This window comes from Bombus fervidus, chromosome 8 (genome assembly GCF_041682495.2).
Source record: "Bombus fervidus isolate BK054 chromosome 8, iyBomFerv1, whole genome shotgun sequence".
Classification (NCBI taxonomy): Eukaryota; Metazoa; Arthropoda; class Insecta; order Hymenoptera; family Apidae; genus Bombus; species Bombus fervidus.
The window spans coordinates 1,047,978-1,067,083 of record NC_091524.1 but is presented as its reverse complement, the minus strand read 5'-3'; the positions used below and the strand labels follow the sequence as shown (position 1 = coordinate 1,067,083).

Here is a 19,106-nt window from a genome sequence, read left to right as displayed (position 1 = left end):
ATAACCGAAATTATTACAAGCATTAATACAATGCTCCAATAATACCGAAAGTTAAAAATTCACGATACGCAATTGTTAAACATGAATTAAGCAAAATGAGTTTTAAATTTGAAAAAAATGCTATCGAATCGCGTAAACAACAATCGCCAACGAAAAAAGGAAGAAACGAGATAAAAAAAGGATGGAAAGAAAATAGAAAAAAAGAGGAAACTCGATTTGTTCCCGTGACGAGGAGAAACCGGAAACACGATTTGTACGTACGATCGATCAAAACCCTCGTCTGGTGGGATCGCGGCCGACGTCGTTCCCATCGAAGCGATTCGATGAGCTAACGCCAACTTAACGCTACACACCCCACTGAGCCGCACTCGGTCAGATAACTCGTGGATTTTCGAGCACCGTGCAGATTCCCGCTCGCTCACTTGTAGATTCTTCGATGATTTAATTCCTATCGACCATTTAACACGTCACTTTGAGACTCCTGCCGCAAAAAGGATACCGTAAAAAGATTGGTACTAGCTGACTTATTATATTAGAATTGTAGGAATTGAAGAAAAAATCATTTTATTTATTAGTAGACTGCGGATGCTTATACAAATTTATATTTTTATAAAGGCGCCTAAAGAACGTAAACTAAGCAAAGGTACATGTGTGTTTCATCTAAAATATATTATTTATTATTTATATAAAAAAATTATTATACCGTATATATAATTTTTATATATGTAATATTATATATTTCACCTAAATGTTATTTTACATATTGCAGTATTTAAGAGGTGTATATAGACTTTTGCAACTGACTATGTTATTGATAATGTATACTTTGGTGAAATTCTTGAGCAAGTAGGAAAAGCGTTACTTTTGCAAGATTAATTGTTTTACGAGAAACGTGTTCTCACGTCACGCTCTCCTTCACCACGTAATAGATTGATCACAGATAATTCACAATAACAAACGATCTATACGATCATTTTAAAGTGTCGATTTTCATTTGACGGATGGAAGGGGATGAATTCGCGGAAAAGGGTGAACGTTGTAAAGCGTAAGAGAATGGAAATCAATACGTGAAGTGAGCAGCCAGTTTCAGGGCAGGAGCCTCGGTGTCGGCTTTAGAAAGCCTTGAGACGTCGTCTGTTCATCCTCTTTGGACCCCCTTCCGTGTTAAGAGAGTTCGAGCAAACGGGAGGAAACGGAGGAAACTTGGAAAGACAAGGAGAAAGAGAGACCACAGTGAACTTCCATTCAGGACTAATGGGGTTAAACGCCTTAGCCATCAACCGAACGTCTCCCTCTTGATTCTCGGACGTTTCGATTCGGCCTCACGGCTATTTCCCAGTTCGTAGTTTCCTGGACCATCCTCTCCTTCTTGTTCTGTAAGGCTGGTATAATTTGCCGGGGTTCACTGTGCCGCGAGTTTCGCGAGTTTTCGCTTTAAATGCCTTGTATGTGGTTATTATACTTTGGGGTGGTACTATAGTGTCGTATTGCAGGAAATTTGGCGTGAAAGAGCACGCGTACAGGTGGATCTTCGTCTCAGAATAATTGGTTCTACATTAATGCGAAATACATATTGTTTTGTATTTGAGATTAGCATATTTTTAGTCGACAATCATAGTAGATTTTGAAAGTATTCGTACAGTAACAAATTTTAATAATATCTTCATAGTTAATAAGTCAATTTTTGTTATATTTGTGTATTCAAACTTATTTCTTTTTTGTTATCATAAACATAATCGTGTACGAGTAAATATTATACGTGTGTATATTATATATGTATGTATTTTTTTGTGAATAGTAATATGCTTTTTGTGAAATTCATTTCGGAGATTTCTAAGATTATGTACTGTCTTTTCGTTGTTAAAAATTGTAAATTGTAAATGTTAAAATGTTGTAAATTAATGAAAGTTTTACAAAGTTTCAAATTGGCAACTGTACGGATACTTTTTATGGTCACCATAGTTTGGAATTAGTACTGATTAAATCCATTTAAATTCATCATAATGTGAAAGTACATGAATAAACTAAAGCAAAGCTTTGTTTACAATATTTAACTATGTATTATGTTTGATATGTTTCTTATACCTGCAAAAAATTAGCAAAAAACGGGCTAGGAGATTTGCTTAAAGCAGTGCCGATTGTGTATATATATATATAAGAGATTACGTATTCAGTTTCGTGATAGCTAAACATTTCTTTTATGAATAACAAAGATATGAAAAATGAATTGTTTAACATGAAAAAATTTTTATTGCGTTTTATTGTCCAAACATCCCATTCATCCGAATATCTTTGTTTTTTTATTCGTTTGAAAATGGAAAGCTCTGCTGTATCATAAGTACGATATAAATGGAAGTAAAAACCAATCCTAAAAACTAAGCGATCAATCAATTGTTTGACATTCATAATAATTATATTTAAATAATAACATCTATTTAATTACATTAAGAATCAACCAACTAAATACAAAATTCATTGACCTATATACATGTACCCGCGTAAATAATTGAATAATTAATTAATAATAATAAATTGAATAATAATTCAATAAAAAATTGTGGAGACCACCATACATGATACTTGATCTTTCATGTTAAAGTATGCCATAAGAAAATATTTTGTTAAAAATTCAATATTGTACCCTATTTATAAACATTATTATTTACATTTATACTCTATTATATTAGTACTGTATATACATATATGTATATTTATTTTTTAATTGAAAATGTAAACAGTATTTACCTCGAACGAATAAATCATTTTTATAAAATTAGCAGTGAACCCGACTGCAAATATTTTTGTTATAATCGCCTCTTTAATAACCTCTTAAAGCATGAAAGAGTAAAAGACATAGGTGCATAAAGGAGAGAAGAATTTAATAAACGTGAATTAAATTCCTTCAACGAAGATATATATTTTCTTTCTTTGTTTTCTGTTATTCGATATTTGTCGGAATAAAAATTATGTCTATATAATGAGTGAAATTAATTTTTCTACTACTATTAAGATGATTATTACCTTTCCGATTACCAAATAAATTATTTAAAAGGTTGTTCAAAAAATCATATTTAAAGAAGATATATTCTGTACAGGTACATTTTCTTCCTCGCGACAGAAATCTAGGAATAATTATAGTTATTTTTGCACGAAATTTATAAATTATTATTTATTATTAATAGATAATGTTAAATAATAATAATATATTATTAATAACTAAATTTTATAACATTACGCATAAGATATAAAATACACTATTTACGATGATTAGAGAATTTATAAAATATTATTATAAATGTTCTCACGATATAATTAAAATTTAAATTTCCAAAAGAATATCTTTCTGTCTCAATAATAAAGTATTAAACGTGCATTAAACGTTAAAAACAAATTTACGGAATTATCTGAAAACAAAAATTCCAAATCATCATATTTTTTCGAAAAAATATTTAAATAATGATCTTTCAGAATAGTGAAAGAAAAGTTAAATTTCTGGTACTGTAATACAAAATTTAACAAATTGAGTGTCATTAAGACTTAAAGCGATAATGCTGTCTAAAGGTTATCCACCATATATTGGAGTAAGAGATACATTGATTTGTATTATTGTATATATGTAATATTATACTTCTACGTATTATTATATGTATAATAACAAAAATTAATTTATTTCATATCTCAATATTTAGAGAGTTATCAAAATATAATTCCAAAACTTTAATTATTCCAAACAATATAAAAAAGAAAACGAAGAAATTTACCTTTGTGTGCCATATCGTCAGCGGTGACAGAGGCTAGGAGGCCGGTGGCGCCCGGCCATGGAGCGACCGCAGCGCCCAGCTGCTGCGAAGGCAGAATCTTCGGGCCTTTAGGCACTTCCGGTCACTGAAACAATGAAATTTTTTACTTCAAGTCACCTTCACTTTGATCACCAACAACATATTCAATTCCACGACAAACTTCATAACTTTTCGTATAAAATATTTATTAAGGAATTTATTTAATTATCGATGTAGTTGGAAAGAAATTCGAAAAATTATTCAAATTATTGGATTTATATTTGTTGCTTTACTCTGAAATAGATATAATAATAATTAATATCTAACTAAGGATAATTAATTTTTAATCATGAATATTTAATAAATAATATTTAATATTTTGTTTAATAATTAATTATAACTATTATTTAGTACTGCTTATGGACCAGTGTCCGAAGTTTAACTAGATCAAAAAAATATCTAATGTCGAATAATACTAGACAACTAATATTAGTTGTATATTATATTAACAATATAACTAATAATATAATATTCTAATTAATAATATGATAATAATGCTGTACTATTTCTAATAACTGATATGAAGATGATAAATTTATAATACCGTATTATAATAATTTATAATATTTTTATAATACCGTAAAAATAAGTATGTAGAACGAAAGCTGTAATAAATTCTGTACACGCGCAAAGACTTTTTAAAACTGTGCCGTGTGCGACTTTTGAGATTAGACCAGCGCTATTTCCAAAAATGTGTTCGCATCACTGACACCTGTGTAAATTCTTCTCATTTGCGAGTCACGCAAGTGTGGTTTCACTATCTTAAAAATAATCGAAAACACGGTGTTCTACGACAAGTGTCTATTCCACAATGAAACAGCTGCTGTAGATTTCGATATATCCAACGTTAATAAGAACCTATAATTATTTGTATAAGAAAGAAAATATTTATATACTGTGATGTATTTACATATATCTATTGTATACACTTACAATTTTGATGTCGAATTCTTTGAGAAGATAATTATTTTATGCAAAACGCATCTTTGACTTAATAATTTTTAATTAGTTTTGAGATTTAATAATAAAATATTGTGATAATATTTCATTTATACACTTATACATCTATATATTTATATATACATATAAATATGTCTATATCTATATCTACAATATAATATACAATATCTATATCTACATATTTATATGAACATATTCATGTAAACAGAAATAAACTTCCATTGAAATTTCAAATGCTTAATAGAAAAAGGTATGTTTCGCTCTCGAAATATTTAAGTACATCTTTTATTTCATGTAAAGAAACTGTAGGCCATTTACTTTATTTACTATCTTTTTTTCTATACCATTTGAGTTTCCAATTTTTTATAAACGCACAAACATACATAGTCTATATATAAATAATTTCAATTTAACTTATATATTTGTAAATAGTTATGTTATGAACTTAAATGCATGTTTGAAATTTCCTTTGTGCTTACTTGAACAAATTAAAATGATAATAATTTACATTCATCAATATCACTCACACGCCTAATTAATAGACGTTCATTAATCCGAATGGCAGGAGAATCGTCTCATAATTACCTCCCGTAACATAGCGTGCAACAAACATTGAAAGGTGTCCCTGCGTTCTAATTGGCTCGATCGCGGAACAACCGTGGCTCTAGAAAAGGCACGACTTGTTGAGCAAAAGAATCGGCATCCTATGAGAGAACTCAAGGGCACAATGCGTTCCTCTGCGGACGTGAAAACCCTTTTTAAAAGCTTAGATACACAGATACATTCGTATAAGCCACATATACACGTGTGTACACATAAGTATTTCTTCATTTTGAACGTGACGACATGTCGAGTGTTGTAATTACCCTCCTTGCGTCGCTTCTGAACAGAACACGTGTAACATGTATCGTCTGTTGGAACCTGTCAGCCAGTGGCGGAATTAAAGCGAAAAAACAGAAATGGTGTATCATCTGGAAACACGAAGGGGTCGAGAGTGGCGACAGTGACGCGATAATTAGCGCACAAACGAGGATCGATCTGGATACAGTGAGAGGAGAACTCCATCTGTAACTTCGCTGTTCTTGATCAATCGCAAAGAAGTCAGGGTGATTCTCATCCTTCGGTAATATCGCGGGTTTTTAGCGATTGATGTAAACATTATTACATGTTTAATTATCAATTTCAAAGTATTGTACATTGTTTTCTTATTACGATTAATAAAGAGGATGTTAAAATGCAGACGGAGGGCTGAGATGACAAATCATTATATGAGATTTGTGAGTGCGATGTATTTATAAGTTCTGTGAAATTATTTGAAGAATTGAAGGTTTAATTAAATTACATATTATAGGTTTGTTATGCGTGTGTGTAAACATTTTTTGGCACACACACGATATAAAATTATATTAGATATAGATCTATTATGCGCTGTTTAATTATCATTCAATAATTACTAGTGATAGTCGCTACCGGTAACCAAATAAATTTTGATCATTTATAATCTTTTGGTCACTTAAAAATTAATATTTTTTATTTAATTTTTTGATAAATCTGTAGTATTTTTTGTAAAAGTTTTAAAAATAATTGTTATTTTTGGCCCACAGTTAAGACACTTGCTTATCACATTTATCGAGAATTGTACTAAAATTATACCACAAACAGAATTTTAATATCAATATCTAACACTATTCCGTCATAAAACTTCTCTTTCTCTAAAACATCAACACCTTTTTGATGACAGTCTTATTCACGGTAACTGGCATTAAATCATTCGTTCACCTTGTTCTCGCGATCGTCCTGAATAAAAGTCGCCGACGATAATGAACCGTGGTTACGTTTCATTTTTTCACGTTGCACTAGCTTCTCACTCCATTGAAACTCGACTTCCCTCTGTCGCTTGCGTGCTTCGACAGCCATAGCAAAAAATAACGATTTTAAGATTTATTACGTCCTAATTAGTTCATTACTCTCGTGTTTTTATCTCGTCGCGGCTCACAGAGCACGGCATTACGCGTTTGGTTCCGGGACAAGCGACGAGACACTGTGCATTTCTTTTTACCAGAACTCTGTTTATAGCGAGTACACTTGCGAGCTAAAACGATAATTGTATCGAAGATTATCTTTGTTGTAATCTATTCTTTGCATCTATTATTACAAATAGACTGCGGATATTTATACAATTTCATGTTTTTATGTACATAACTAAAATAATGGATCTAAATGGAAATTTATTTTATTCCATATTCATTCAATATTGTAACAAATATATTACCTTGGACATTTTATATATTTTTGTATATTGTATACGTTCTGTATATTTGTGCACATTCAAATTTTCCATAAATACATAAAAAGCCGCAATCTAATCATAAAGTTAATTGTTATCACTTGTTGTTATTTTGATATTAAATGAGATGAAAAAAAAGAAAATAGCAGGGACCAAGGACAATAATTACTACAAAAACTTTTATTAGGAAAAGGTTAATTTTTGTTTGAAAGGAAGATAGTAAACACTATATCTTAAACAAAACTTTTCTTTTTAAACTAAGTAATTAAGAAATATGAATTTTTAAGCGTTCTGGTTACGTATAACCATTATAAAATCATTTAAACTAAGATACTAATTCTTATTATTAGTTTGGGTTATAGCTGTTATGATTCCTGGAAAACAAATTTAATATGGAAGTTTGAGTAACGTTCTAATGAACTTCACTTCTCGTAAATTTCTGAATTTCATTATATGAATATATGATGAATTTTTAGTTCTCAAAAAATAAATGACATAACTTTATTATAATTTATAATTTAAAAGTTGTATTATATTGTCGTACAATCCAATCAATTAGAGTAGCGGATGTCTTTTTGTTTGATCGTGCTTTTTTCACCTAAGTCAACCTAAAACATTTATGTACGTGATAGCCTAAATATTTTCTTTCTCGTTTCTGGAATTGTTCTCAAACCTTGAGTTAGTTTTAACAAATTATATAAAAAAGTTCTCCGGACTTATTAAAATGTAGATACCGTATTGTTCAGAAATAATTGCAGGTTTTTATTCTTTAATAAAAAATTTAAAAAGAAATTAAAGAAGACAAAAAGAAATTGTTTCTGCGTTTCGTTTCCACTATCGTTTCATCGAGAGACAAAAATAGTACTAAATGTGAGACAGAGGATTATAACAAGATTGAGAAGAGTATGAAAAAGGGAGAAGAAGAGAATGAAGGAAAAAGTGTAGCGGAAAGGGAGAAAAAGTACATCGCACTCGCATATTGTACAAGAGGATTACCTCGGATTATGCGCGACTGAGCGCAAACAAGATCGCGCTGGTTTGTGTTTACAAGACGCCAAGCTGTCGATTTAGTAAACTCCTGCGCACAGTCTATCAGCATCTATGTACTCTCTGTCGATTTACATTAAGTCCAAACGTCACTAATCAAAAACTTGACCTAAGATTTATAAAAGTACAGTGATAAGAAGCTTAAATTGAATATTTCTATCAGATGTATGTAATCTTTTCCTTTATTATTCATATTATTTTTATACATTTAATTGATCAGATTAAGTCTTTAATCTTATTACTAGATGTTTATACATTTGTGGAAGATTTAAAGATGTAAAAAATTTGTAGAATGTACGTAACATGAAAAAATATATAAAATGTCCAACACGAAGTATACACGAAACAAGTTCTATTTGGATTACTTATATTCTTTCGTAGAGGACTGTGTATAGAGGATGTTTGATCGTGAGATTTATTAGATGTTATTGCTTGTTGTCGAAACCGTCGAATATATTTAAAATAATAAATTAGTATATAAACTATATTCGCTGATACGCTCGTACAGTGTGTAAATCGCAAAGTAAGATCGCTAATGACTCGTTAATTAGATCGCTGATAATTCGTTGATAACTCGGTAGATAACTCTTGATAACTCTTAGATAACTCGATAATACTAAACTCCTTTCGATTGCGTCCGTTTATTTATACTGGTCGGAGGAGAGTCGGAAAATTCAAATTCGTTTTCGGTTGCACGTAGCGGCGACATTGTTTTGTCCGGAGTTTATTCATTCTTACATTACATATATCTTAATGATCTTGATACTCCAAGGCAATACAACAGCGTGATTTGAATTGTCATCTACTCATGTGCCGTTACACTTTTAACCATTTTGACAAAAATATAAATTTGCATATTATATATATATATATATTATATATCTATAATATATATATTATATTATTATATATTAATATATATTATATATTATATATATTTGTTATTATTTATTATTATTATTTTATTAAATTATTACTTTATAATTTGTGGCTTTTAGTGTATATAGACTACTTATAAATTATGCATATGCGTTATAGATTATGGACAAATGATAGATAAGAAATTTTAACTAAAGAAGGCAGATCTAATAAACAAAGCTTGAAAATGAAAGCGACTTCAGTAAACCTTCAAATTCTTAATAGAAATTGAAAGACCTTTTTATAAATCTTCTAGATGATAAATAGGCAAGACAATAACTTGATCTACATTTTACAGATCTTCCACTTCTTCAACTCGGAGTAACAACGCGAAATAACGGTAGAGGTTCGCATTATACAAGCGGATGGTAATAGGTTTCATATCCACGAGCTAGCAGCGCATTATGCTTTACATTTCCGACGAAACACTGTTAATGGCACCAGCACCCACCATCACCACCAGCAAACCAACACGGCGACGCACTCTAAATCTACCCCCACAACGTAATACACGAGCAAACCCGCAGGAATTAACTGCTCGCTCGCGCTGCTGTACGCACTGACTTCCGCCGCCATTCTATTTCGCTCACGGCCATTAATTAATAATTTCTTGGAGAAAGGGAGATGAATTTGTATCAATGGATGGAATTTAGAGATTCTTATTTTCGATAATTTGTATTATATAGGAACCTTTATTAATTAATAATTATAAATAAAATTAAAATATTATATTATGCATTTATATTGAGGCCATTTACTATACACTCGATACTGATAAATTTTGGTCCGAAATTGTTTTTTGTTAGGTACTTGGCCGCAAACAGCTGAAAAATTGTTCGTTAGGCGAAATATCTTGTATAGGATTAATTGTTATCTAGTCTATCTTTTATTTTTCTAATTATTAAGTTGTTTTTAAAATTTGGTCTTGAAAGAAATACATAGTACTAATGAATTTTGTTCTTACATCATTGTACTTTTATATATATGGGCATTTAAAAGTTTTAGAATACTTACTAGTATTGCTTTTAGAAAAATTTTAGAAAATTTGAAGATGCAAAATTCTAAAGAATATATATATACATACAATATGCAGAAATATATGTATAACATACCCAATATAAAAAGCTTTCTGTAATAAAATTTTTATGCAACATTAATATACCTATTTTTTAATAAAAGTTAGCACCGAATTTGTTATATACTTTGATGTGGTAAAAGAATTAGAGTACAAAAATATACATTCAACTATTTTATTTTCTTTTTAAATCCTTTGCATAATAATATTCTTGTTTATATCTTTTTATTAACTACCATGTCAACTGACATTAATTTATTCTATGTTATTAACTAAAAATACTTGTCGCTAAAAATTATTATAGTTGAAAACAAATAACATTCAAATGAAAAAAGGTGGTTTTAAAATATATTTTTCATGGTTTTTATATTATATTACGTTATTTTATAAATATGCTGAAAACACAGATTTCGCAGCGTACACCTCGTTCATCACGCGAGACAAGGAAAGCACAAAAGGTTAATGAATTTAGGATAATTTATTTCCATAATGGTAGTTTTTATATATGTATGTAATAAATTGCTGGACGCTCCATTGATCAATGTTAATGCACATATGTATATCATTTACGCGATATCCACGGCTGCTTAACGACACGTTAATAATATGTATAGTTAACTGGCCGTTAAACGATTATAGATCTTATGGAAGCCTCTCCAGGCGTGTAAAACGATTTACTTTAATGCAATTCTAGTCTTCTAAGAGAAAAATCTCTACTTTACATACGTTCTTAAAACGTTTCTTCATTATTAGAGTGCAAACATTTTTGTAAATTGATACTTTTACGGGACCAGCTAAAGAAATGAGACAATATATAATATCTAATATATTAAAAATTACAACAAATACTCTGAATATTCTATATTTTTTTGTATGTTATCTGAATTTAATTCGAATTTCGCATAAATATATAAAAATCAGCAGTCTATTACTAATATAGTTATGCTTAAACATAACACGAAACACTTTCATTTTCATTGACATTATTAGTGTGAATTAAATTTTTTCTTGAAATATTTAAAATTAGGAAAATTTGACATTTAAAAAGATATTTTCTATTATGTATTTTACTCAACAAAACTTTGACAACTTATCAGCTATTTTTAAAAAGCTTACATCTTTGGTCCTAATATTTTCATTTTCTGCGATATACGTTAAAATTATTCCATATTATGTATTTATCAAATTCTTCATTATTACATTACACGCATTCACAATTACATTATAAACTTTCATTTATCATATACGATACTAAACTAAAACCTAATTTTCCAACAGCAGTAACTCTTCTAAGTAACCGAGCATGCGATTGTTCGAAACAGATGGACCATAAAGGGTTGTAGAATCTCTTTCACCCTCAAATCGTACGATCACCTCTTCATATACAATCAATACACGCTGTCGTCTACGTAACGTGGTAGACCTATGCACGCACAAAACAGTTTTTAAGCGTCAAAAACTAAGAGAACCACCGCTAGAAAAGCCTGGCGAACAACGAACCCTTGACTCGAGGGAAAGGTACGTTCACAATGTGCACGTCGAATGTCACCGCGGGGTGTCCAACACTTGTACGCGAGGCATTCACCGCGGATGTACGAGACTCGTTCGCTTCACGGAGTTTACGCGTCGAGTCATGTAGTCTATTGCCTAATTACACCATAATACTGTACGAACGACACGATGAAAGAGACAGAGAAACGGGAGCACTCAGACAGGCAGATGATACACACTGTTCGACGAAATATGCAGTGGTTCACGAAAGTATTCGAACATTATTGGAGACTTTTTACGTATATTCGCTATATATTCGTATGTAATTACATATATATATATTCACGTATACATTACAAAACATTCCGAAATTTCATTGACACTGTAACAAGACACGACTATCGTGAATATATTAATAAAGTTTAAAGGATATCTGAGAAATAAAAGTGACAACATAATTGTGGAAAGCATACACTTTGTAAAAATCATTAAAGTATTCAAACAGTCAATTATTCACTATTATTCACTATAAATAAGCAAACGGTGCAGGTAATAAAACTATCTTTAGCGCTAATCGTATGTTTAGGGTCACTTTTTATGTTGTATACTAATTTTTTACTAAGTATATGCTTGCAATAATCTATATAGTATATCTTGTAAGTTCTAGGTACATTTTCGTATTGGTTTCAAAAATTCTACTATTATAATTATAATAGTCGTGTCTCATTATATCGCTAATGAAATTTCAGAAAGTTTTGTATAATGGCATAATATATTCATAAAAAAAATTCTGTGATAAGTTTTCGAATACATACTTTTGTAAGCTACTGTATCTGCAGTTATTACAAAATGTATTTGCACATTACTATATTTATCATAGCATTTACATATTAATTAATTAGGTTCAATTATATTACATTTCATGTGGTAGTAATTTCATATGACCATAAAAGTTTCATATCATGAAAATGAAATGTATTAAATCTGATAAAAATTCGTTGGAAATATATTTTTGGAATATGTACAAAAATATTTTTTAATTAATATTTTAGCCACTGTACATATATAATATACACTAGTTGTAAATGTATTCACTAATGACTCAATGTTTAGAATCACTATTGGTTACATAGAATCCGAGAATTAAAAAAGGGTATTAGAATTCAATATATTTTATTAAACTAGAATTTAATATATTTTGAACCAAATTAAAATTTTACATTATGGTAATTATAACTTATAATTGTAACATTAATTTAACAAACTAATTTATAGTTGTATTAGGTTTATTAATTTTATTAATTGTATAGAATAGTTAAACTTCTGATGAATAGAAGTTATATACCCGAAGAGAACTGTGGCCGTTGAAGCATATTATTTTTATGTAACGTTTGTTTAAATATCGTCTTTATATAACGAATTAAGTAGTATGTTTTCACTATAAATCGCTAAAAAATGTGTAGATCGCCTAAAAGTTGTTAATAATCGAATTTATCGAGTTAGAAGGCAAATTTCTTAGCTTCGCTCAAATGTATTTTTCAATCAAATAACTCTCACCTTACCTTATTCACTCCAGATATAAGAATGTTTTGAAGATTTTTGTGTCATCTCTGTATTTTGTGTGTTAAATAGAATTATGATAGACATATACTTATTAACAAATGTATCTTTTGAAAGAATACATTGTATGTATTAGACAAGGAAAATTAGTAAAGTAATCAATTTTTTGACCAAAGTGTCTTAATGCTATGTTATAGACAATAACAAGGCAAATTACTTAGCTTGACTCATATTAGAATTCAATATAGATATTTCGATAGTTCTGTGGAATAAAATTCTGTGTTGTGATAATTTTACATTGTTAACTAACAATCAATTCAATTTTAAAACTGTTTCCCTGTAAAATTTGACTTATCATGTTCTTCCCCTGTAGTCTTCAGTTCCGCCGCTAAATGGTATCACGTTTGTGGCATCGAAAGGTACGTGTTTTCTGACGCAGCGCGTAATCGGTTTTCAGAAACGTGACTCTCTTCTGCTCGCACGCGCGATACACTAAATACACGCCGGTGCGGTGGCGAAAGGAGGCAACCCTCGCGCTTGTCTTGCCGCTTAATAGTCGGTATCAGCGATGAACGCGAGTACGCGGTGCGTGTGCGAGGATGCAGATTGCATACACATACCGTATAATACAGCTTAAGGCACAATACACCCTCTATAGGCGCGCTATATCAAGGATGAATGTGATTGAACGGTACGTTGAGTTTCACTGTCTCTATTTTGCCGTTTCTCTCGCTTACACACGCGTGTTTCCCTTCCGTTGCTTACACATTCGAACACAGTACAGAAGATCTTTCTGTAAGATCTGTTGAACTAACTGGTAAAAAGTCTAAACGCAGCCGTGGATATGAAATATAGCGAGTATACGATGAATATACGATGTTTGTGAGATTTATGTAAGATCCTACAGATCATTGTACCAGTAAATGATATAAATGTAGGAGAAAACTCTATAAAACTATATATATATGCTTACAGTAGCTCACGAAAGTACCCGAACACTTGTAGAAATCTTTTACGAACATATTATGTGTTGTACGAAAAACTTGATAAAGTTTAACTATCATGATTAACTATTATATATTGGTCAAGATGGAAACAAACCTGAAAATGTATATAGAAGCTACAATAATTCCATAACTAATTAAAAAAAGCCGACGGGCATTGCACCGTTACTTCCGCCATATCAAAATATCTATCAATAAAAATTTATTATAAAACACGCATAATGCGGCTAATTATTAAATTCCTTGGGTTTTCAAGCATTCCGATTTTATTTGCAACTTTCAAAGTGTATTATAACATTTTGCTAATTCCTAAATAAGTTACACGAAGAAATATATTAATACTATCTACTTAAATTATGTTTCAAAAATTGTTGTCGATCATTTTTGCCTTTGTATTTAGTTGTAAATAGATTATATTCATACGTTCTGAACATAACCACACGAGATAAGATCGTCACGTAAAAGATTGAATTCTGAACCCCATAAGCTGTCATTAAATCTGTTGACAGTAATAATTAGAAAACAAATATTGTCAGGCACAAAAGCTAAAACAATTGAACCTAGAGAAAGAAAATAATGATGAAAATCACTCTTACGTATATTGTCAAGATAAATATGGTGTAAACCAATAAATGAAAATTACGTAAGTGTATAGGATGTGGTGGATGGGCATATGTCAATTGCACTAGATCCGAAGAACTAAATGATTTTCAATATTACCATTGTTAGTTTGGGTAATATCGTATAGTGTTCCTATATGGTTTTTCCCAGCCTAAGTGTAAAAATCAGAAAAAGAACAGATATTTTTTTCATTTAATAAACACATACAATTTTGATTATGCAGTTTGTTTCATAATTATAGACTTAGAATCTCAAGCAAAAGGTTTTGTACGGGTCCTATACTATAATCTGTAAATTCAGAAATAATTTCATTTCTCTGCGATTGTAATAATTATTTTAATTATTAATTAAATAAAGTATTATTTGGTAAAAAGTTGATTGGAATTTCTTAACGAGTTTGACAATTATAGTTTAGTTGATGTAGGTAATTGTTGTAATATGGATTTTGTTTAAGTAATTAATATTGAGAGTAATTAATATGATGAAGTAATTATTTTTTAATTTTTATTTAATACAGTGATATGATTTTTATTGTTAAAAAGAATTATACGAATTTCATTTAGATTTTGTGGATATTGATGTGGTAGTATTGTGTATGCAAAGAATTTTACGTTAGAGCAGGTAGGTATCCAAAAAAAAAAAAAAAAAAAACAAACAATTGAATGGAAGTCGAAGAAGTAATGATTAAACTTACTTGTAAAATTTCGCATTCTTATATTCATGCACACTAGCAGCTAAAATTAGTAATCATTTTCTAGGAGAATGTTCTAAGCTAATAAAGTTTTGAACTGATTTTCTTTTAAATCTTGTATCCTATAATAGTAATAGCGATTTCAATCTTTTCATTGATAGTGTATGTATAACTGATGTTTATAGAAGTGTAATTTATAATTTTGTAGTACAAATAAAATAAAATCATTAATTTAAATGAGTATCTATAAATAATAAAATTACCTATTCATTAAATTTATACGCGATATTTAGACAATGCAACTGAAATATTCACTTTTGTTGTTTTTAAAACTGTATTTCATCGAAGTAAATTGTTACACAAGAAGTTTTATTCAAACTCCCTAATTCCGAATAGGGGTAAAAATTCAATCAACTGAACTAATACTTCTCAAGTCATGTAATAAATCAATTTAACGCTCAGGTTTTCATTGCTCAATCAATTAATAACTGCTCGATTTAACATTAATGGTTTAAATGAAATAATTTTAAGTCTCAATTAGATTTTGAAATTATTTCGATTAAGAACAAATAACTTAAAATTGTTAACTCTTTGTGGTCCTACAATGTATATCGAATTGAATTTAACACTATTTCATTTCAGTCTTCTTGGTTCTAATGTACAAAACACATTCTTTTATACGCAATTTAGTTGCGGTGCTGAAATATTTATATCCCAACCCCATTTTCGTTTTAACGAATAAAAGAATGTTTAATTTTCGAAGAAATAATTTTGCATACACTTATAACGGCAGATCATATATATTAAAAACAATTCTTTCATACTTTCTCCAAACCTAAGAAGATTCTTAATAGTAAAAAAACTTAAAGAAAACAATTGGACCGAAAATGATCCCAAGAACACAATAGGGTTGATCTAACGAAAATACAGTGACTACAAAAAGTATTTATACACATTCTTATTTTCTAATAATACGTCTATTTCTTAAATTCTATACATTTCATTTTCACAGTACGTATAAAATTGTTGTAGTTATATGAAAATATTACTGGATGATACGAAATTTAATATTCTTAGCTGTAATTATTTAGTTAATTTGTAAATGTTCTAATAAATACAATAATGAGCAAATACTTTTTGTAGCTAATATATATTAATGTTATTAATAGAATGCGGATTTTTATGTAATCTAGAAAAATTTGAAGATACCTACATACAAAAATACATAGCATGAGCATGATGTGCCAAAATATATAAAATATCCAAAATGTAGTAGGTACCCACTTTTTATTAATTAGCAAAAATAAATACCCGAAATAACAAATTTCTGTCTAGGTCCTATTCTTTTGATTGTATTCATGAAAATATAAATTTGCATAAAAATCAGCAGTTTAACTATTAGCTACGAAGATCCAAAAATACATTCAAGTTACGAATATCCTTAGATAGTATGTATCTTGTCGAGTATGAATCGAATAATAAGTCGAATTTTTCTCGGGACGTACAGGATTAATAAAAGTCTTGAATTCACGATTTCAGTTTATACTTCGCGTTTCTGATTCAGCACTGGTTGTAAGAACTTTAACATTTAATAAACGTTCTTTTGTTTTTTTGCAAATATTTAGAACCAAAGCATATTTTTTTAAATGTTTAGAATTTGGATATGACATCGTTGAAAATATATAAACATTTTTCTGTATAATAAAATCTAATGGAGAATTCGGAAAAACTGCCAATAATATTTCATATCTTATCGAATATTTTCTTATTTACAAGTCTATTCTCAAATTAAAAAATTTACTATGATCTTATAGCTATCTTAATGTTCTCTTTTTCTCTTATATAGGCCCATAAAGCCCCTGTGTCTCTGTTATTCGCAATATCAAAAACACTTAGCTAATGTAAACTTAATATCAAAAGTTTGTTCAAATATTGCTTCATGCACGAACTTTCTATGTTTCCAAGAATTTCTAATCAATCGGTCATTTATACAATTTCATGTCCACAAAAAATTAAAACAGAACCATAGAAAAATTACTTGATTGATTAAGTCTTAATTACAAAAATCGCATGATTAGTAGAATAAATAACAAAGCTCTCGAAACTTTCAATCTTACACAAATTTTGTCTATCAAAAGCCACAGAAGAATAATATAACGTTTGGGGGAAATAATCACAATAATAAATGAACTAAATACCAAATTTCTGAAGCCCTTATGAATTATTAACCCTTTCACATTGGATTACACAATATCTTTTACCAGTTAGTAATAATCGAGTAAAAGTGATTCTAACATTAATGTATTACCTTTTCCACAAAAATATTGGAGAGATAAATTATTAAATTCATTTTTATCAATTTATCTTATATGTTCAATTATTTATTATTAATAGAACATTATATTATTTATGTATTTAATTCATAAAATAAAATTACCTCTGTAGTCCGAAAAATATTAATCGGTCGATTCAAAACAAGCATACTGGGTAAAACATCGCTTAATTTTAATTATCACTCTTATCAAACGAAGTCACGTGATTACATACCAAAAGCTGCCGTCGGCCGATGCCTATCTCCCGACCAGCCTCCTTCGGACGCCGCACGAGGAATCCGGAATAAGCAACGTGGTATCGTCACACGGTGTACTTTGTCACAATCTTCACGAAACCACGCTTATCGCGTCTATTACAGTCACTCGCGTTTCCTACCACTATTCAACTCTCCCTTGCCTAAGAAACCGAGACTCACGTCCCTGATAAAACTCAACAATCAACAAACACCGAAAACCGTGTTCGACAAACCTTCAACCAATCAATCTACAATTCTCTCTCCTTTATCTGCTTATGTAACCCAATCTTCTTATTCCAAAATATCGTGTCCTTATACACCAAATTCACCCCGATCAAACGAGTCCAAACCGCGTGAAACCTTGTCGAACCGAGTGAAACCGAGTGAAACCGCGTGAGACCGTGTCCTCACAGTGATAATCGCGGAAAATTAACGCTTAGTAGCAAGTAAACGCGACGGGGGTGGCTCGTACGATCCGCACGAGCGCAGCACACGTGCTGCTCTGCAGCGTGATTCTTCTGCTTTCTTGGCTCTCTCTCTGGAGAGAGAACTCCTGTGCCTCCACACACACGGGGGTTAGGCAACGTGCGACATAGAAAGAGAAAGAGAAAGAGAAACAGAGAAAGCGAGAGAGATAGAAGGAGAGAGAGAGAGTGAGAGAACAAGAGGCGAGGAGAGACGAGAGAGAGCACTAGCGGGCAATGCTGGCCGTGGAAATATTATTAGGTAAAGCACACGCACGGACTGGCACGCAACGACTTGCGGACTCTCGTTGGGTCGTGCTGGCGACCCTGCGATTCGTGTTGGTGCGTCGAGTACGTTGGACCAATGGGCGGAGGGCAACGTTGCCACCACCACCCTCGGAACTGGCCGACAGTGGGGATGCTGGCTCCGCTTCGTGACATCATCGATTCTGAATGGTGGAAATGCTCAACCGTGCGGAAGGCTCATCGAGGGCGCGTGGTACGGTGATGACGCGCATGCGCGTCAACGAAGTTGGGAAAAGGGTATGTGCGATAAGTTCGCGCCAGATGGAGACCGACT

The 19,106-nt window shown here is 30.7% G+C and overlaps 1 protein-coding gene across 4 annotated transcripts in view; it reads right to left on the bottom strand.

Moving 5' to 3' along the window:
* The window catches only part of LOC139989779 (paired box protein Pax-6), a 150,917-nt gene extending 132,203 nt beyond the window's left edge, over nt 1–18,714 (bottom strand). For 3 of the 4 annotated variants that reach the window (XM_072008385.1, XM_072008382.1, XM_072008384.1), the window contains exons 1-2: nt 4,418–4,543; nt 3,762–3,885 (exon numbers count right to left, since the gene is read on the bottom strand). In XM_072008385.1, the coding sequence (XP_071864486.1) occupies nt 3,762–3,774 (13 nt within the window). In that variant the 5' untranslated portion in view covers nt 3,775–3,885; nt 4,418–4,543. Of the gene's footprint in view, nt 1–3,761; nt 3,886–4,417; nt 4,544–18,040 lie in introns of those variants that run through there. The other variant, XM_072008383.1, reaches the window with a different exon arrangement.
* Between the last annotated feature and the right edge of the window lie 392 nt (nt 18,715–19,106).